General features: G+C 42.1%; 1 protein-coding gene across 1 annotated transcript in view; it reads right to left on the reverse strand.

Moving 5' to 3' along the window:
• Positions 1–20,602, reverse strand: part of hwt (SH2 domain-containing adapter heavyweight) — a 414,519-nt gene that overhangs the window by 30,662 nt on the left and 363,255 nt on the right. Inside the window, exons 5-6 of the mRNA XM_033466730.2 lie at positions 14,053–15,062; positions 10,472–12,095 (exon numbers count right to left, since the gene is read on the reverse strand). Coding sequence (XP_033322621.2) covers positions 10,472–12,095; positions 14,053–15,062 — 2,634 coding nt within the window. The remainder of the gene's footprint in view (positions 1–10,471; positions 12,096–14,052; positions 15,063–20,602) is intronic.

The raw sequence follows: 20,602 nt of genomic DNA on the forward strand, positions 1-20,602 counted from the left end.
GTTCCGCAACAAAGCGAATCGAACAAAGAAGACAGTTAGCAGTGCTTATACTTTCCGAGATAAGGTACGGACACGAACAAAACCGAGCAAGGAAGCCAGCAACGAGCCAGCAGTTCCCAGACGAGTTTCACGGCCGCGACTCCAGCAACAAAGTTTCGAGGCTGTCTAGCTACGATTACGTCACGGTGGCGCGCGGTTTATTCAACAAGCACTCGTCCTACAGGGGGTCTAGGGTTGCGACACGGCGGCCGATCGTTCATTGATTCCGCGCCGACTATTTTTATCCCTGGCAAAAAGTGCATCTCTGACAGGAGCCGCTGAACGGAAGGGTCGCCGTCGCCATTGACGTTCGGAGGAGCTGATCCGGGACGAGGGACGGGGTCCGGCGCGTCGCAAGTAGGGCGTAATATTTCCGATATTTCCAATACGCTCGTCGGTATCTTCCTGGTGACAGCCGGCCGCCCTGTTCGAGCCGTCCCGTCGGAATACGAAAACACATTCGCGGTTCCGCGTTTCCGTGACACACCAAGCGACGCACGCACAGATGCATCGAATACGAGGTACACATGTACACGGCGAAGTACACAGGCTAGCACAACGACAAAGATATTGCGGTTCGCGACTCGTCCCAACGCTCTACATTCGCGCCACTCGCCGGAGCAAGCATTGTGGACACGCGCGAGCTCGGACGTTTTGTTCGATGGCACAATGCGGAATCCTGCCTCTTCCGGGTTAGTCGTCCGTCGCCACGGATGACACAACGTAGGCGAAAACGATGATAAACAGAATCACGAGTCGGTAGTTTGTCGCTTGGAACATCTCACGCTGCGTTTGTCCGGATGTTCTGCCAGAATTCCGAATCAGATACAGATACCCCTATGGCAGAAGAGCCAATTACTGTGCCTTTTGTTTATTTTCAAGATTAATTAACCATCTGCTCTCGAGTGGTGACTCTGAGGCACCGTTAAAATTTGTTATATCACATTCTAAGATAATTTTTACGTTAACACGTTCCGTGCCGTGCTTTTTTTACTCGAATCTTCACACTTTGATATTTTACTAAAACTTGATGTATTACGTGCAATTATTAATTCTCGTACACATAACAACGTAACAAAAACTTATCAACGCCCATTCTTGCTGTGGAAATTGATTCTTCGGTTCTAAATTTCTTGTAAACAATTTGTTCAGTTCACTAAGTAAACATGCAAGCGTGTACCATCGATGGTACACGTGGCACGGAACGTGTTAACAAAGTTTAGATTTAAAAGAATTGTTAGGAGCGTAATTGCTGTGCGAGTCACAAGAGTCAATTTCACATGCATAAAATGCACTTTGTCATGTAAAATAAAAATACCATAAGTCAGAAAAATTAGTTTAGATTTACAGTTAAAATAGCTTTGAGTGCAAAGGGTTAATATTATATGTATATAATATTGTATGTAATATTTTTTATATGTATGATATGTATGGGACATATCAATTTTATTTTCTGATTGCAAGACATAATCTTTAATATTTTAATATTCCTATTTGAAATTTCATCTATTGTATTTTGTCATAAAAATGCATAAAATTCCCAGTCTAGCGACTATTGTATAGTGTAGGACAATATGTCTGATACAAGTTACGCGACCTTCACACCTACATCATCACATCATCTTGAATTCGTCTCGGCTGCAACTACAATTACATCAAGTCAAAAATGCAGAATATACAAACATATAAATACAAAATAAATGCAAAATAAATAAAAGATAAATACAAAATAAATACAAAATGAATACAAAGTAAATACAAAGTAAATACAAAATAAATACAAAACAAATACCAAATAAATAGCAAATAAATACAAAGCAAAACAAATAGACGTACAAACTACTTCAAACAATAGTAAAAGTCACAGCGTTATTCTACGTACCATAAAAACGGAGACATATTGTTTCGCGTAGAAAATGCGAAAAGTGTGTTCTCAATTACGACGAGAAGCTAATCGTCGACTATCAATTTACACGAGCAATCGTCTTACAGATTCCCTGTAATACCGTTCGCTTGATCGTTAATCCCCTCGGAAATGGGTGTTTTTGCGTAATCGGTGATCCATCAGCCGAACTCATCAAACCCTCCCCGGTTGAAGAAACAAATATGCCCGATCGATCATTCGTGTTCAGACCTGTGCGCGCAATAAGTAATTGTCGGCACCTTGGGCGTGGAAAAAAAAGCACGGAGATTTTCGGGAATCTGTTCCCGATCACGTGCCGACGCGCCCCGACTTTCTCTCCCCCGGTCCACCGTGCTTCTCGCCTTCCGTTCAAAATGTAATTTACGGTTCCGAATCGGCCCGCATCTATCAACCGGGAAAAACTGACGGCTCCTAGATTTCCTCGCAGCTGACTGCGATCACGAGGATCGAAGGATCGCGCGGCGATTTTAGGCGCAGGTGGGAACCGAAGACACGAGATAAGCGAGAATGAATCGGCGAGAATGTTTCGAAATTATTTGCAACACGTGGTGTGGAATTTTATTAGCGTCTTTGAAGAATTGGAAATTTCTTTCGCGGAAGATAACAGTTTTGAAACTACTACGAGACTTGTTAATTTAAAACATTTAATTTGCTACACGTTGACACGAGTCGCAGTTACTTTTGCATGAGATCAATACAGATTGTATTACTTATCCAATTATATTTATTTTCGCTTAGATGCTCAGCGTTACAAAATGGCACTCTTTTATTAAATAGATACAACGGTAAATTGTTCAGTTAATTACTGTTTTCGTTTCTCTTTTATGACATTATTGTTTATTCTTTATTATTGTTCACTCGTTTTTGCACTTTCTTTTCTGCCTTATGAATTTCAGAATGACTGTGATCAGACTATAATAAATAGACTGTGGATTTTCATGGAAAATAAAAAATCGTCTACATTGATTGCAGCTGGAAACGCCAGGTCAATGCTCTCTATCTCTATTATTAATACTCTTAATATCTCTATTGTTCTGTATCTATCTGAATAACCAGACTGCAGACTTTTAATCAAGATATTGCACGAGCAACAGAAGAATTTTAAAGTATGCGAATTATCCAATTCCTAGACTTCCTTGTTCAACGAATTTCTTGCACGGCGAAACTTAGTCTATTCGTTCGAATTTTAAAGTATGCGAATTATTCAATTCCTAGATTTGTTTGTCCAACGAATTTCTTGCACGGCGAAACTTAGTCTATTCGTTCGAATTTTAAAGTATGCGAATTATTCAATTCCTAGACTTCCTTGTTCAACGAATTTCTTGCACGGCGAAAATTAGTCTATTCGTTCGAATTTTAAAGTATGCGAATTATTCAATTCCTAGATTTGCTTGTCCAACGAATTTCTTGCACGGCGAAACTTAGTCTATTCGTTCGAATTTTAAAGTATGCGAATTATTCAATTCCTAGACTTCCTTGTTCAACGAATTTCTTGCACGGCGAAAATTAGTCTATTCGTTCGAATTTTAAAGTATGCGAATTATCCAATTCCTAGATTTCCTTGTTCAACGAATTTCTTGCACGGCGAAACTTAGTCTATTCGTTCGAATTTTAAAGTATGCGAATTATTCAATTCCTAGACTTCCTTGTTCAACGAATTTCTTGCACGGCGAAAATTAGTCTATTCGTTCGAATTTTAAAGTATGCGAATTATCCAATTCCTAGATTTCCTTGTTCAACGAATTTCTTGCACGGCGAAACTTAGTCTATTCGTTCGAATTTTAAAGTATGCGAATTATTCAATTCCTAGACTTCCTTGTTCAACGAATTTCTTGCACGGCGAAAATTAGTCTATTCGTCCGAATTTTAAAGTATGCGAATTATTCAATTCCTAGATTTGCTTGTCCAACGAATTTCTTGCACGGCGAAACTTAGTCTATTCGTCTGCAATTAATGCAACGTTCATCCGTCGAGGCAGTTCCAGATGCGTTCTCCATTATCTATGCATTGCAGAGAATGAAATCTCTATTGTGAAATATGGCAAGCGGGTTTATGATACGCGATACGGGCAACACAGTTCGGTATAATCTATACACGAGCATCAATCAGCGTTAGAGTTATCTCGGAGCCGGAAATGCAACTGCACGGTGCACAACTGTCTCGTCATTTACACGTTGGTAACCACACCGGTCGGTATGCCCGGTGTAAATTCGATTTTTTCTCGGCATCGTTCATGCGATTGCAGCTGAACCGAACATTTCACCGGCAATTGTAAGTTGAAACTTTTATATCCAACGTCTACAGATTCTACATGTAACTGAGATCTATATTTCACAATTTTGCATTAGTCGTACTTGATGAATCATCATTGAAATTGTGAACATCGATTTGTGTCACATCAAATGTTCAATGTAAATATCAAGTCATCGGATGATTATTTGCAATACTATATCTTATAGTATTAGTGTAATACTATATTTTAGTATTATCTTATAGATATTATATCTTTCTTTGTACTTTGGGTAAAAATTGATGACTGTACAAAAATCTGTAAATAATTATTAGTTACAATCACGTATAAGAACACCCTATATCATTCTAGCACCCATCGGAGCATTCTATGAAAATAAATATCTTGACGGATAAATTTATAATTTCACATGAAAACACCATCAGGTTCCTTTGGCACACACCCTGTATTTTCATTTTCTTATCTTTTATATTATATTTCATATATTACCAACTTCTAACCTACAAATAAGAAATTATAGTTCTATATCCATGGCTTATACCGCTCTCCTCAGTTAAATTGTCCGAACTAACATTTCTGATCATCCAAAAATTGAAGCATTAAATTAATAAAATCATCTTCAAACAAGTGAAAGCAAATACAATGGAATTACATTCGGAACTCTATGAAGTATACGGAATATTCTAGCTCTGTTGAAAAGTAAAAAATCACGCGATGTTCCAAATATTTTAAAGTATCCTGAAAAGTGGCAAATTATTAAATAAAACATTTTAATTAAGGACGTTAGTATATACCTAGTACAGCAATGTCTCCCAAACTGATGCTCAGATCGTGTAGAAAAATGGACAATTTGGGAAGAGGAGATACGATTATTCGAGCCTTGTAGCCCGTTTCTATACAGTTGTTGACAATTCGTAACTATAAAAACGAGCCAAAAGGCTTGAACAATCGCATCTCCTCTTCCGAAATTGTCCATTTTTTAGCACAATCTGAGTGTCAATTAGAGAGACATTACTATACTGTTTTACAAAATGGTCGATTCTACTTTGATATCTTACCTACACATTCTACAAATCGATAGCATCGATGAGAAATAAGATAATTTTATTATTATTATTAATTATTCGAGTAAGAATAATTTCTCCTCGAGGAAGAGAAGATACGATTGATTTGAGTCTTGCGCCTCGTTTTTATAGTTTTTGAGAATCGTTAACACGTTCCGTGCCACGTGTACCATCGATGGTACACGCTTGCATGTTTACTTAGTGAACTGAACAAATTGTTTACAAGAAATTTAGAACCGAAGAATCAATTTCCACCGCAAGAATGGGCGTTGATAAGTTTTTGTTACGTTGTTATGTGTACGAGAATTAATAATTGCACGTAATACATCAAGTTTTAGTAAAATATCAAAGTGTGAAGATTCGAGTAAAAAAAGCTCGGCACGGAACGTGTTAATTATAAAAACGAGGCGCAAGACTCAAATCAATCGTATCTCCTCTTCCCAAATTGTCCATTTTTGTGGACAATCTGAGCGTCAATTAGATAGACATTACTGTATAGATCTAGTATTGACCAGTCTAAAGTTGTATTTTCTTCGAATGTAAACAAATAGACCCCGTCTCGCCGTGGTAGATTCGAAAACAATCCGCAGGCGACCGTCCAGTTCGTCGACGAGGACGTCGACCCTCATTGGCACCCACAGGCCGACGGATCAGCGAGCTCGTGTTACCCGAGCTCTGTACCGGTATTTACCGACCCCTTGATCAACGCCACGCGGAGCGGAATCTGCCCGTAGGCGGGTCGATTCGGATCGGTTCGGATCGGATCGGTTCGGTTCGGTTCGAAGAGACGCGACGCGACGCTATGCTGCTCTCTAGAAGCTTTCGCATTAGAGCTTCCGCATTAGAGCTTTCGCAATTTCGGGCCCCGTAGGGCAGATGGCCACGCGCTCGAGCTCCCATCAGCTCGCGGGACAGGATGAAACTCTCCGAGTGCTCGTGGTGCGGGGCCGCTTAATGGTGGGGAGGCTTGGAGGGGGTGGGAACTTAATCGGCCGACTAATTCCGAACGCCTCGTGATGCGGTTCGTAAATCGCGGCTGGAGTCGAGTATTAAGGGCAATCGGTGATCGATGACGCATAAACCTCTCGGCACGCCTTGCTAATCCACGACCCTGCCGATGTCCCTTTCCCCCGGATAAAGACCTTGCGACGTCACGTTTTCTTCCGCCATTTTTTGCTCGGATTCTGCCTCGTCGCCTGGGCCAAGTACTTTGCTACCTCCTGGTTTTCGCACGAACTTTTGGACGTCGTGGACGAGAAGATTGGTAAACGTCTTTTTCGTCTGTCGTTCCGATAGCGATTAACGCTTTATTTATTCGATATATCTGTTATTACTTGCAGCAAGTATTATAATGACGTTGGTTAAAAATAAAAATAAAGAAATGTGCTCAAATAAATTGATGAATAAAATTCATCATGAACAACTCTACGCATACTCAGCTATATTTTCGCGAAAAAAGGTCGTCGCTCGACCTTTCAGTGTTCATACTTAGTGTTCATACTTAGGCGACTGTAGTCGATGCGTGTGGCAGAAGAATGCGATGATGTTGACTGTTCAGACAGTATTAGAAGAAAGATGTGTGCCGATGATGTGATTTGAGACGAATGATTCTAAACGGTGTATTAGGGCGTCTGTAACACCCTCGCACTTTAACTCTTAGCGCTCCGTTGGCTCCGCTGTGGAGACATGCATCATTTGTTCCGTAAATTCGAAGGCTCTGTTACGGAACCCAATGTTTTTAGCATGATTACACCGAAGATGCTATGTTTTTGTCGACGTTGGCAATTGTTATTTGTAGTGAAAACGTGCTTAGCGTGTGTACCATTACGATTAAAACATTTTTTGCCCATTTTTATATTTAGCAACATGAAATGAATAAAATCAAACGCTTTCGCAAGGACGCGTAATCTTTTCCGCTCAAAATAAGACTTCCTTCATCTCAGGCGCTTTGCTCCAAAAATGTGCCGGAGTTGCTGATAGGTAGTACTCGTGAAACGCGTGGAGCGCTAAGGGTTAAATAAAAAAAAGTTGAAGTTGAATGATTCCAGCTTGCCGAGTAAAACGCTTCGATGCGTATTGTATGATCCAATATGTTAATATTTGTTAGATTTTAGAAGCGAATAATTGGTTGCGTTATTCGACACGGAATTACCGACGACGAAGCCACAAATGAACCTTCGACCTTGACAGTTAATGGATACGCTGACGGATTCGCGGTAGCACAAGGGGGTGGCAGATTGCCGAAGATGAACTATTAATTGCAAGTCGCAGACATTTAGAGGACCGAAGCTGGTCGGAAGTCAGACCCAATAGACAAGCGGAACGCGATAACAGATTTCGATCATGTTATACTCCCGGCGTAACGTTACGAAACTCGTTACCCTAATCTCTGTTTACACTGCAACGGTGCTGCCTGAATAGTTCGTTATACCGGACGCAGTCGATCCGTGATGGATTTACTTTTCGATTGAACGGGCAGTCGATAGAGCTCGCACGAGCTGTAGAACTTCTCGGAATATCGAGTTCCGAATATGTAATGGGAGAACCCCGAACGAGTTTCGCAAATTATTTCGTACCTGAAATTCCGTCTCGTCGACTGCAGAATTAGAAGCGATAATTCTGCGACGCGCTAGTGATCAATTTTTACAATCAGAAACTGAAGATATAAATCATGGGAATCGTGAATATTCACGAAAGAAAAGGATTCTTCAACCCTTTCGCGCCAGGCGCCGCATGTATGCGGCATCGAAGTGAAGTGTATACAGAAGACGGAGATGTGTAATTTGTAGCAAAAATGATAAAAGAACGGATTCGCGGTACGAGTGCAAAGATTGCGATGTTGGCCTTTGTATAGATCCTCGCTTTCAAATATATCGCACAGAATGATATTATTAGTTTTTACATATTATTATCTTTTAATAATTTTCGTCTCGTTATTAATTATATTAAACATTTAATCGTTAAGCTTTGTAATTATATAAATACCTATATAAATTTTACCTATATAAATTTAAAATATTTACATTTTTAAATTAAAAATGTAAATATACTTGTTACATTAGAGCAACGATTGTTTTATTCGGCACAGTTATTATTTAAGACTTGGAACAACATATATACAGAAACCACGCGCACTGTGCATATTTCTGAAGCGAGTTTCCATTCGGTGACGATACTTCGGCGGATGGAGCTGCCGTAGCGAAAGGGTTGATGGCGTATAATATTGTGTCACAGTCGTTGTAAAGATTTGGAACATGTGTGATCTGCCAAGATCATCAATATCTCAACATTAAAGTAAAGGTTGGAGTTCAATAAACATAAATATAAATATAAATAATATATATAATAAATATAAATATAATTTATTTAATTAATATAAATATAATTTATTTAATTTATATAAATATAATTTATTTAATTTATATATATACATAATAAATTCAAATACAAATTATCTGTATATTTATCTGTTATAAACAAGTGCTAATCAAACGAGTGAAAGGCTAATCAGTGAATTGATTAGAAGCAGAAGAATTGTTCTGCAGTATCGTCGCGCCGTTGCGAGAAACAAGCTGCTCAAGCGTACAGAAATCTGGAGAAAATTGAACGGCGTCTGCACTTTGAACCGACGAGTTCCTAGGGAATTCCAAAGGGAAGTGGAAGACTCCGGTCTACGTAACGGCGACAGAAACATGTGTTGGTAACGTTAAATATTTAGCCGACGAGAGGGATGCAGGCGCTAAGTGAAGCTTAACGATATTAGCCGCTGTCTGGAAGGTTCATAACGATCAGCGTCAAATTACGGTGTCCCCTAGCCTTGATGAGTACTCAGTTTACCTCGAGATGTTGAAAGTGTGCTTTTTAACGTTTAATGGATAGACGGTCGATTAACGTGGGGCGATTTCAGACGCGTGTCGGTCGATAATCGTTTCTTTTTAATTTTTACGCGTGAATTTTTCGTTCGCGCGCGTGCGCGAATTTTCGCAAGACGAGCCTCGCATTTATAAAACATTGATTCTCGAATTACATCGAATCATCGCTTAACGGTAATTAGTGTTGTCTCGTCGATTTTCATTCTCGGCATGAAACGCTAACGCGTCAAATTGAAAGCAAATTCACCAAGCGATGAATTATAGATACATCGAAATATACGTGAAAAATTATGTTCATACGCGAATTCATCGCACCTGCGAATACGTTTAATATTCGTTCATTAAACGTATCTGTAAATACGGTTGATGTTTATTAATTAAATCTGAAATTCCTGCGACACGAGCTTCGGAACGGTGTACACGTGCTACGAATAAAACACGTACATTACGGATGCACATATTAAAGTTTGTATAATTGCTGAATAAAACTCTTCCACGGGGGATCATAAATTTTCACGTTAGACTGCGGATTCTGCACATTCGTAATGCTACAAAAATGTTGTTTTCACAGCATTCCTAATCCGTTGAAAATATAACCGCGAGAAAGAAAATTATACTTTCCAATGCTTCACTGTATGTTAAAAATCCGCAGTATAATAATCGCAATACCTAAATACACCCGACAGTAAAATTAAAGTATCATTAACTTTTCGCCGGAAAATTGTCAATCTTTGAATAACTGTAACTTCGTTAACAGTTATTATAAAATTATGACTTTCTTTTTCAATTAAAGCTCGAAATCTCTACTTTGCAATACCATACCCTAATTTTTAATATCATGCATCTTCACGATCGTAGTACCCTAAATCTGAGGGCATCCTCATGCTACTGAAAAAGTGTAAAGTTTAACGCTCCGTATGCAGTTGGAAAAATTTTTTTCGAGCATGCCGTTTATATAATATTGCAAAGTTTGAATCTTCCCCTTTATTTCGAGTACTTAATTAAGTCGCTACGATTTTTTCTCGCAAAATTACTGCACTTTGAAGTAACCTCCGTTTAAAGCAGATGAGACATAGGGTAATGGAGGTATTGGTTACTATAGGGTAACCAATTGCTGTGCCTTTGGTTTCTTCTCAGGCATGATTAACTAAGACATATTCTATTCTGTTTATTTTTTAATAAAAAAAATGTTATATATTGTTCGATAAATATAAGGTTAATTATGCCCGAAAAAGAACCAAAGACACAGTAATTGGTCACTCGACGGTAAGACTTTAAAAACGTCCCGAGGATAAAGAAAAAAAGGAATGTGCAGACTCACCGAATAGTGGCGGCGGTTCGACGTCTCTCACAGACAAGCTCGACGATGCCTGGGACCCGCTGGATTCCGTGCTCTGCATGCACCTGAGCCTCCTTCTGAGTTTCGGCATGTCAAAGGGCAGATCCCTGAGATCGACGCTGGTCGCGCTGCCCGAAGTGGTGGCGTCCTGTTGCATGAGCAGCCGCCTTCTCCGCAGCTTCGGCATATCGAAGGGCAGGTCGGAGAGCTCCGGCTCGTTGTCGACGAGATTGATGTTGTCTAGCTGCGGCTTCAACAAGTGGAACCCGAACGGCTTGCACTTGATCCCGGCTCGCGACTCGATGGAGATCCCGCTGTCCGATCCCTGGATCTCCGCGTCTCCGGAGGACGAGGACTGAAGCGCGAGGTTGATTAGGTTCTTGTTCTGCGGGGCGCGTCTCTTCTTGAACGAGGTGTCCATGGGCGAGCCGACCGAGTTGGTGTTGGTGTTCGCGGTGTTGGTGTTGGTGTTGGTGTTGGTGTTGTTGGACGCGGTCACGTTGTTCTCGGTGGTGACGTTCTCCTCGGGCGAGGCCTTCTGCGAGTTGTTGTTCCGGTTGTTGTCCGAGGTCTCGGAGGCTGGCTCCTGCGACGACTTGTCGGAGATCGGGGACAGAATGTGCAGCTTGTTCGCGTGGTTCGTCAGGAAGCCGGTCATCGACGGTTGGGGATGATGGTGGTGATAGTAGTTGGTGCTGCCGCTGTCGGAGCTGTGGGAGCTCAAGCTGGTGCTATGACGGCTTTCGGAGCTGCTGGTCGATCGGTTGCCCTCGCTGGTGCTGCTGCGAAGCGACTCCATGCTCCCGCCGCTGCTGCTGGTCGCCATGCTCTCGGTGCTGGAGTAGCCTGGTCGGCGTCTGCTGGTCCGCAGCTTGAACTCCAGCAGACCCACGTCGCGACGGGGTCTCAGCAGATCGCTCTCGGCCTCGTGGGGCCTGCCCTTGAACTCCATGATCGGCTTGCTCTCCCGGATCAGGCTGCGCGGCCGCTGCCGGTCCTCCCTCGGCCTGCCCTTGAACTCCAGGATCAGCTCCTTGTCGAAGCGCCGGCCCTGGGAGGACTCCACGGTGTCTTGAGCAAAATTCTTTGGTCTGCTTTTGATCTCCAGTATGCTGCCCTCGCTGCTCTGCGGCGAGTCCTTGGCCCTCAGCGAGGACTTCACCGGGAGCCGCAAGTCCTTCAGACGCGGATGGTCCGGCTGGGAGGGTAGGTTCGGCGTGCTGCGGATGTTCAGCAGCAAGTGGTCTCGGTTACCGTGGAACTTGGCCGGCAACGGCGCCGTGGATGGAGGCGACGGAGTGTAACCTCGGGCCGGCAGCCTCGGCGAGCCGGTCTTCTCGTCGCTTGAGTTGATCTGGAGGGATTCGATATCTTGGGACAGAGTAGAAATATTGTCTGATTGCTGTTGCTGTTGTTGCTGCTGCTGCTGCTGCTGTTGCTGAAGACGGCTCGGAATCGGTTTTGGGCGGAGAAGTACGACCTTGCGTCGGTCTTTGCTGCTGTGGGACTGTCCCGCGTAGGCGACCTGCTGCGGCGCCGGCTGTTGCTTCGACGTGTCCGTCGACGAACTCGTCCTGCTCACTGGGATCGCGCTGCTGCTTCTCATCTGCATCACGGAGACACGTTTGCTAAGCGACATCCTCCCGACTCTTAATCTTTTAGGTACGGCTGAATTCTGCGCGAGGCTATTTCTCTGTGGACGGCAGAGTCTGATGTGTACTGTACAGAGTCTGATACTGTATATTCTGTCTGTATATACAGGGTGTCCGGAAAAGGTCTCGCAATCCGAAAGTGGCGTGTTCCTCAGGCCATTTGAAGCAACTTTTTCCTTTACAAAAATTTTCTCCGAGGCACCGTTAACGAGTTATTAACGAAAAACAGTGACCAATGAGAGGCGAGATCAGCTGCCGCGAGATGGCCGAGCCAACGGCGCCAGCGGTCGAGGCGGTCGAATCCAAGCTCAGCTGGCGCGAGGCCAGCGTTGGTTGGGCCGCGATGCGTCAGCCGTAATCGATTCTTATTGGCCACTGTTTTTCGTTAATAACTCGTTAACGGTGCCTCGGAGAAAATTTTTGTAAAGGAAGAAGTTGCTTCAAATGATCCGAGGAACCCGCCATTTCCGGATTGCGAGACATTTTTGTGACATCCTGTAGACTGTTGTAAATCGATGTGAAGACAAAAGAAGTGTGAAACAATGCATATGAAAACGATTATTTGATTCAAACGATGAGCGAGTGAGCTTCGGATAGCCAAGTTAACTTGTGTCTAAGTAGATTCGTATTTCTGAATTGATGCACAAAGTCTTGTATCAGGTGGGCCGATGAAACTTGTCGCATACGAAGTTCAAAGATAAACATCGTTTCTAACTAAACTTCGCGAACAGATTGCGAACTTTACGCATTTATGACAAAAATGAGTAAGTGAAATACAAACAAACCTACAAAGGACTTTGAGAGAATTTAAGTGTACTCTTGTGTCATCTTTGATGTATTAACATAGTCAAATGACACATTCTGTTTAACCAGTTAGCTGTGTTTGACGAGTATACTCGTCATGGAGAAGTGTCAGTATTTTGTATCATGATGAGTATACTCGTCGTACGTAAATAATAGTGACCATTGGCCATTTAAATTGTAATTTAAATTGTAATTCTCAAATTTCAAGATGTTTAGAATATTTTGTGACCAATCCTACAGAAAGATGTTTACATTGTTATTAAAATAAGATTAGAAAGGGATCACTATTATGTATCGTTCCTTGCTTTGCTGAAATTTTTTTTGAATATATTTGATTTTTCCACCATGTTTCGTTTATTATGTATGATGTAGTATACGTTAATGTCAAGTGAATAAGTAAATATTAGTAAAAAATTGATAAATTTATAAAATAAAACCCTCTCTTTGGTCCAATATTTTAACAGCGACGCTTACTCTGTGTTTGACGAGTATACTCGTTATCGCTTGATTCTCGCGACACACATAAGTGCGCGCTCTGAAAAGGAAGCGCCACAGCTAACTGGTTAATATGGAAGCTAATATGCTAATACAGAAACGTTTTATTTCGTATAAAGCTCCGCAGTCTATTCAGTGCGATAAACTGAGAGCGCGATAGAGTCCGTGAACACTTAGATACGTTTGTAGAAAACCAAAACTCGTAATAAACTAGCTTTTACCAGTTTCTTGGGTTACAAATTCAATTATTTCCATTTCCTATTTCGAAGCAGTAGTTGGTACAACCCACAAAGATATATCTTTACCGCTCGAGGTATATCTTTAATTCTCTTTCTCTTGCAAAAAGTTACGAGGCAGCCTAACTCCAATTTTCCCCAAATACTATCCTTACCTTAAAGGTAGCCACCCGTGCCAAAATAAGCATCGGCTGATCTACGCACCCTATCCTTGCCTTAAAGGTAGCCACCCATGCCGAAATAAGCATCGGCTGGTCTACGCATCTCCCTTAGAAAAATCCCAATTGCATGCAACCTCCGGCCACGCAAGGCTGCCTGGCCCTCGGCTCGTAACACATGAAATCCTACGACGATACGAAAATTCGCGGCAACTTACTTGGGAGTGCAGCACGGGATGATTGGTGACCCGATCGAGGTCATCGAGGTCATCGTCGGAACGGTTGACCTTGCAGTCGAAGGCCGTCTCGTAGAGGTGACGTTGCCTAGCCATCTCTTCCTCGTCTTCCTCCAGGTCCGCGTCCTCCTCCTCCTCTTCCTCCCCTTCGTCCTCTCCCTCCACGTCGTCCTCGTCCTCGACGAGTATCGGCTGCGGGTCTATCCTCCTGGTACGTCGTAGCTTGCGCACTTGGTGCCGCGTCAGTTGCGGCTGCCGTTGATCTAGCTCATCCTCCTCCTCATCTGGCGATGCGACGCAGGTACAAACGGTGGCTGGCAGATCATGGCTCAACAGTCTATGCGGAGGCATGAGGGTGTGATCCCACTCGGTGATGATGCACGACGAGAGGATCTCGTTCCTGGCTGGGACAGCATGCTCGCTCCCCGACGTGGGGCTCACTAGATCTTGGCTTTGATACTGTTGCAGCTGCGTCGGCTGCAGCTGTTGTTGTTGTTGTTGCTGCTGCTGCTGCTGTTGCTGCGGCTGCTGTTGCTGCGGCTGCTGTTGTTGTTGTTGCTGTTGCTGTTGCGGCGGGTGTAGCTGCTGCGACGAATAGGAACCCCCATCACCTGCCACCGAATTCCTCTTCGGTATACCGGGCGTCCTCGAACGTTCACCCGGCACGTCGAGACTGACGCTCTTCCGATATTTGCTGATCGGCTGCGATTTTCTGATCTGCTCCGGTATTTTGAATAGGTCGCCGTAGTAGTAGGGCGAGGGATGACGCGTCGGTTGATTAGACTCGGTCGGCGATTGATCGGTTATGTGCACCACCAGGCTGGCTAGACAGTCCACCACCGCGCCGTCGGTCGATGATGCCACGTCTTTGTCCCTGTCTACTGAGGCAGCGCGGAGAGAGGAGGATGCGTACAGGCTGTTCTTCCGCTGTCTGATGCTCCGCTTCTGACCCTCCTCGTCATCCTCGCAGGATGACCCTGAAGCTGACGGGTCTGCAACAAGCAGAAGGATTTTACGTTGGCATTTTCTGTTCGGCAATTTTATGTCAAGCTTGGTTCTAGTCTAGTTGTTCGATTCAAGCTAGACTTGTTTCACTTTTCTGATCACAAGCTACGCTTGGTTCTATTCTAGTTGTTCGATTCAAGCTACACTTATTTTACTCGTCTGATCACAAGCTACGCTTAATTCACTCGTCTGACCCAAGCTACACTTATTTCACTTGTCTGATTGTATGTACACCCAAGTTATACTTGTGACATTATACTTGTGACATTATACTTGTGACAGTATACTTGTGACAATTATACTTGTCCGACTGTTTGTTGCCTTGTTCTACTGGTCTGTCTGTTTGTCGTCTCGTTCTACTTGTCTGACTGTTTGTTGCCTCGTTCTGCCCTAAGCTACAATTATTTCACTTGTCTGATTGTATGTACACCCAGTTATACTTGTTACAGTTATACTTGTGACAATTATACTTGTAACAGTATACTTGTGACAATTATACTTGTAACAGTATACTTGTGACAATTATACTTGTCCGACTGTTTGTTGCCTTATTCTACTGGTCTGTCTGTTTGTCGTCTCGTTCTACTTGTCTGACTGTTTGTTGCCTCGTTCTGCCCTAAGCTACACTTATTTCACTTGTCTGATTGTATGTACAGTAATGTCTCCCTAACTGACGCTTGTGCACAAAAATGAACAATTTGGGAAGAGGAGATACCATTATTCGAGCCTTGCGGCTCGTTTTTATAGTTGTTGACAATTCGTGACTATAAAAATGAACCGCAAGGATCGAATAATCGCCTCTCTTCTCCCTAAATTGCCCATTTTTGTGGACAATCTGTGCGTCAATTAGAGAGACACTACTGTACACCCAGTATACAGTAATGTCTTCCTAACTGATGCTCAGATTGTGCAGAAAAATGGACAATTTGGGAACAGGAGATACGATTATTCCGGCTTTGTCGCAAGGCTCGAATTCGCAAGTCTCCTCTTCCCAAATCGTCCATTTTTGTGGACAATCTGAGCGTCAATTAGGGAAATATTACTGTATTTGTCTGACCGTTGCCTTGTTCTACTAGTCTGTCCATTTGTCGCCCCGTCCTACTTGTCTGACTGTTTGTTGCCTCGTTCTACTTGCCTGACTGTTTATTGCTTCGTTCTACTTGTTGAACTCTGTTTACTTGCCCGGTTTCTGTCGATTCATTCTATTTGACCGATTTTACGTTGACACATTCGATTTATCTATCTCTCATCCCTATTGTTCCACTTGTCCTACGATAAGTGGTACTAATTTCACTAGTCCGCATACAAGACCCATTTCGCTTAGCGCGTAATAAATTATACCGTTTTACCATTCAGCTATATCGCACGAGATTCTAAGATTATTGTTTTATCGACCAATGCTAATCTCGCAACACCCGCCTCGCAGGAACGTAAGCCACCGAATAGGTTAATATAGACGACGACATTAATCTATCTCAACGTCAGCTCTGCTAATAGCGAACCCATTACCTACTAATAACGACGACACTGCCTAACCTCCGGTATTACTGCCAAACTTCGTGTTTCTGAGACGTGCACGGGGATCTCAAGGTCGTGACAAGAATGCACGAACGAGAAAACCGGCATTCTCGGCCGGATGCCGGTTACACAGAAAATGAAAACGACGGGAAATTTTCATAATCGTCCCGCTATATAACAGCGGCCGGATATCGGCCACTCAGGCGTCGAAGGTAGAGAGCAAAAATGCTTATGGGGAGAACGAAATTGCCACGAAATGGCAGCCGCCACTCCTTAAAAATCACTTCCTCGGTCCGCGAGATATTACCGTAATGGTTTCTGGCTCGGCCCCGCGTTCCCTCCCTATCGTCTCGTCCTGTATTTTCTCGGCGCGCACGTTTCTACCTTGTTCCGGCGTCATCTTTCGTCGGCCTCGCGTCACCGGCGTTAAAGGCAAAACGATCTTTCGGCGTCGGGCAACGGTGGCCGGGAAATCGCGCGGACACCCGGTATATTAGCCGGCGTACGGCACGCACGCGGCACACGGTCGAACGGACTGAAGATAATGGGAGCATTATGCTCGACCGGAGGGCTCCGCCGAAATCCTTCCTCGCTTCTCCTTGCCGGGGTGGTAAGTGCAAGAGGCACACCATAAACCACGCCAGAAGCTGCTTCTGACAGGGACCGCCTTCTCAGATATACCGAAAAACTTTTCGAACCGAGGCCAAAAAAAAAGAATGATTATCGGAATCCTGTCTGATCTCCTCTTCCGGCGTGTCTGCCGAGGAGTTACGCCATTCTCGCCTCCGAGAGCTTGAATTAGCTGGAAATTGAAAAACCTCCGAGATCAACGAGGCCGGGTGTCTGATGGGAAAAAGACATACAGTGGAAGCTCGTTCAGTCGAATCTCGATTGGATGAACGACTCGAGACCTGATCTCTGTTGGTTGAACTTAGTCTCAAGGGAGCCTCTATTATCACTGGAAAGCGAACGTTTTGTTATATGAATGCATATTTCACGCAGGTCACTGATATATTGGTTGGCAACTAAGTAATTGCCGATTTCAGTTATAGATGTCTCTCACTCCCATTTTTATGATATCCGTAAATGTTATACTATAAAATTATTATTATTATTATTATTGTTATTTTTTATTATCCGTGAATGTTAGCAACTGGACAAATTGAATGCAGCGGTCAAGGAAAAGCGACCAGAATTGGTCAATCGTAAAGGTGTCATTTTCCAGCAGGACAATGCTAGGCCGCACACGTCTTTGTCCACTCGGCAAAAATTGATGGATATTGGTTGGGAATCGATGTTACACCCACCATATAGCCCTGATCTCGCGCCATCGGATTACCACTTATTTCGATCGCTGGACAACTCCCTTCGTGGTAAAACTTTTAATGATGACGACGCTGTAAAATCTCACTTAACTCAGTTTTTGGCCGAAAAGGATCAGACTTTCTACGAGCGTGGAATTTTCAAGTTGTCAGAGAGATGGCAAAAGGTCATCGAACAAAATGGAAAATACATTACAGATTAAACTTTATTCCAAGTAAAAAGAAATTTTTTATTTCATTAAACAAATCGGCAATTACTTAGTTGTCAACACAATATTTTACTCATGTGTTATTCGTGAATTGATATAATTTAGGCCAGGACAATTTATATTCACTTCTATAATGCAAAATATTTATTCTGCATAATGAGACATAAGTATTTTCATGTTTTTTATGACGATTTTATTCTAACACTAATCTTTTCCGATTTTACCGCGCGACAATAAAGGAGAATGACGGTGTTGATGCAAACGGATCTCCAAAATAGTAGAAAATCGATTTAAGTTCTCGTTTTTGGTATTATTTGGCCAAGTCGAGTCTTAATTTGATTTTAGGATGCAGGGAAGTGTCCTTGGAACGGTCAGAAAACAAAGATATGATTTAGAGCTGGCTTTCGATTTGTGAAAAACAAATCTTATGGATTTTGGCAGTGCACAGAATGCTTCCATGCCAACATCAATTTATTCCGAGTGTCTTATGGCCGTCAATATTTTCCCGAATTCACAGTGGATGAGACATTTACATAAATTGACGATTTTACATGCAATCCATTTTGAAATGTCTTTTGATCGATGTGAAGCTATGCTGAATATTCGTTATATTTTTTCTGCTACTAATTTCTGAGAATTGCAGACCTTTTTTTATTAAGTTATCGAACTCCCACTGGAATGATTAAACTATTTACGTAATTGCTACCGTGCTGATTCTCTGTCCATATTAATATTAGTTTTCGTTATTTATTGTAAAAATGGATTTTTATCTATATATATTAAATGAATAAATAAATTAATAAATTGGCAGCATGCACAATGTTGTGCATACTAACATTACATGAATAATTTAGAACCTAGGGTTAATAAATAAATGGTACATTTCTGAATTCTTCTCTAAAGATGCAAACAATGAAATTTTAGAAATTTATGAATAAATAAAAGGGGAAGCAGAGGGTAATTCCAGTCTTTGTACATTACATTTAGATAATTTGAAATTTTAATTAAATACACTGTGACAGGTGTCTACATAATTTTAGATTCGTTTATAATATCACGAACCGCGAAATACTATTCAAAGGTACATTAGTCGGATCTAATATTGGATGATTTAATATTTCATTGAAAAGAGACGATGTTCGCTCGACTGTTTAACTTCGTAGAAAATAGTTGTTTCAAGAGCTGAATTTATTGTCCATTTTGAAACGGTTTCAAGGGTCGCTGAAAGTTTAACTTTTCTACAGAGTTGCTCGAACTTTGAATATAAAAGGCCGCACGCGGGCGAACCGTGAATCGTGAAATGTGAAATTAATTCCTGAACAATGAATCTCGGAAATTATAACACGTGCCGTCCTTTTCGCGAAACTGCGAGCCCGCGCAATTCCTTTTCATCCTTTCTGTCTCGTATCGCGTGGAATTCCGACTTGATACTCGCCAGAGTGTAACGTACAATGAAATTATAAAGCACAATAAAACGTACAATGAAACCGGCGCTGCCTTGATTATGATAATGACCTGCTGCTTTTGAATTATTTCATTCGGCATTTTAAGAAACGTATACAGACTTATTCCTTAATATAATACATCGAATTTTATTTTAACACGTACATTAGTTGCGTCATTAGCGTACATAATTGTATTTATTGCATTTATCGCATTCATCGCATTAAATACATCGTGTCCTCTTATAAAATATGATAAAAATGCCGTCAAAAAGAAGCTATAACTTTTCTAAATATCATGCTATGTGTTAGAATTTTAAATAATTGTATTCATAAAGTTCATTAGACTTTCCTTAAATTAAAAAAGGAAGTCGCGGTCGTGTCACACTGTTAGCGCACTAGTAAAACATCATTAAAACCAACAATTATCTCTCCCGTTAATCTTCCTAAAGCCCACCGTTCGCAGCGACTTACGCAAAAACCGAGTTTATTGGGCACACGAGAGCACACTTGCTTCGAAACGTGTGGGACGTCGTCAAAGTTTGGACCCCCGAGCGTGTCCTGACCGTTCGATATGCATGGTGAATTGATGCATTGTTGAAATGGCGCACGCCCAAAACATCCATCATATTTCCGTGTCAACGGCGTTAACGGTCGTCCCGCATGTGGCTCGCAAAAAGCGCGATACCGCCCTGTGGATTTTTAGCCGTATCGGAAAGCTGCGACCAAATCCTGATAGTCGGTCCTTTTTGTATTTGGAAAATATTCTCCGTTCGAGCGGTCATCTCATTAAAAATAAGAAAACGATATCTATGCTATGATGTTTGGATTCATTTAAACTTTCTATACGATTTTTATTACAATACATGCTTCAATGAAGGAGTTCATACGAATATTTCCAACAAAAACATTGTTACAGTATAAGGAATTGTAAAAGAAAAACCATTTTGAAGTTCGTACGAAAATGATTAACGAAAACATTTTTATGGAATCAGGGATTCTAAAAGAAAAAGAAGAACAGAAATCAGTCAACCCT

The sequence above is a fragment of the Megalopta genalis genome, chromosome 4, assembly GCF_051020955.1.
Source record: "Megalopta genalis isolate 19385.01 chromosome 4, iyMegGena1_principal, whole genome shotgun sequence".
Taxonomy (NCBI): Eukaryota; Metazoa; Arthropoda; class Insecta; order Hymenoptera; family Halictidae; genus Megalopta; species Megalopta genalis.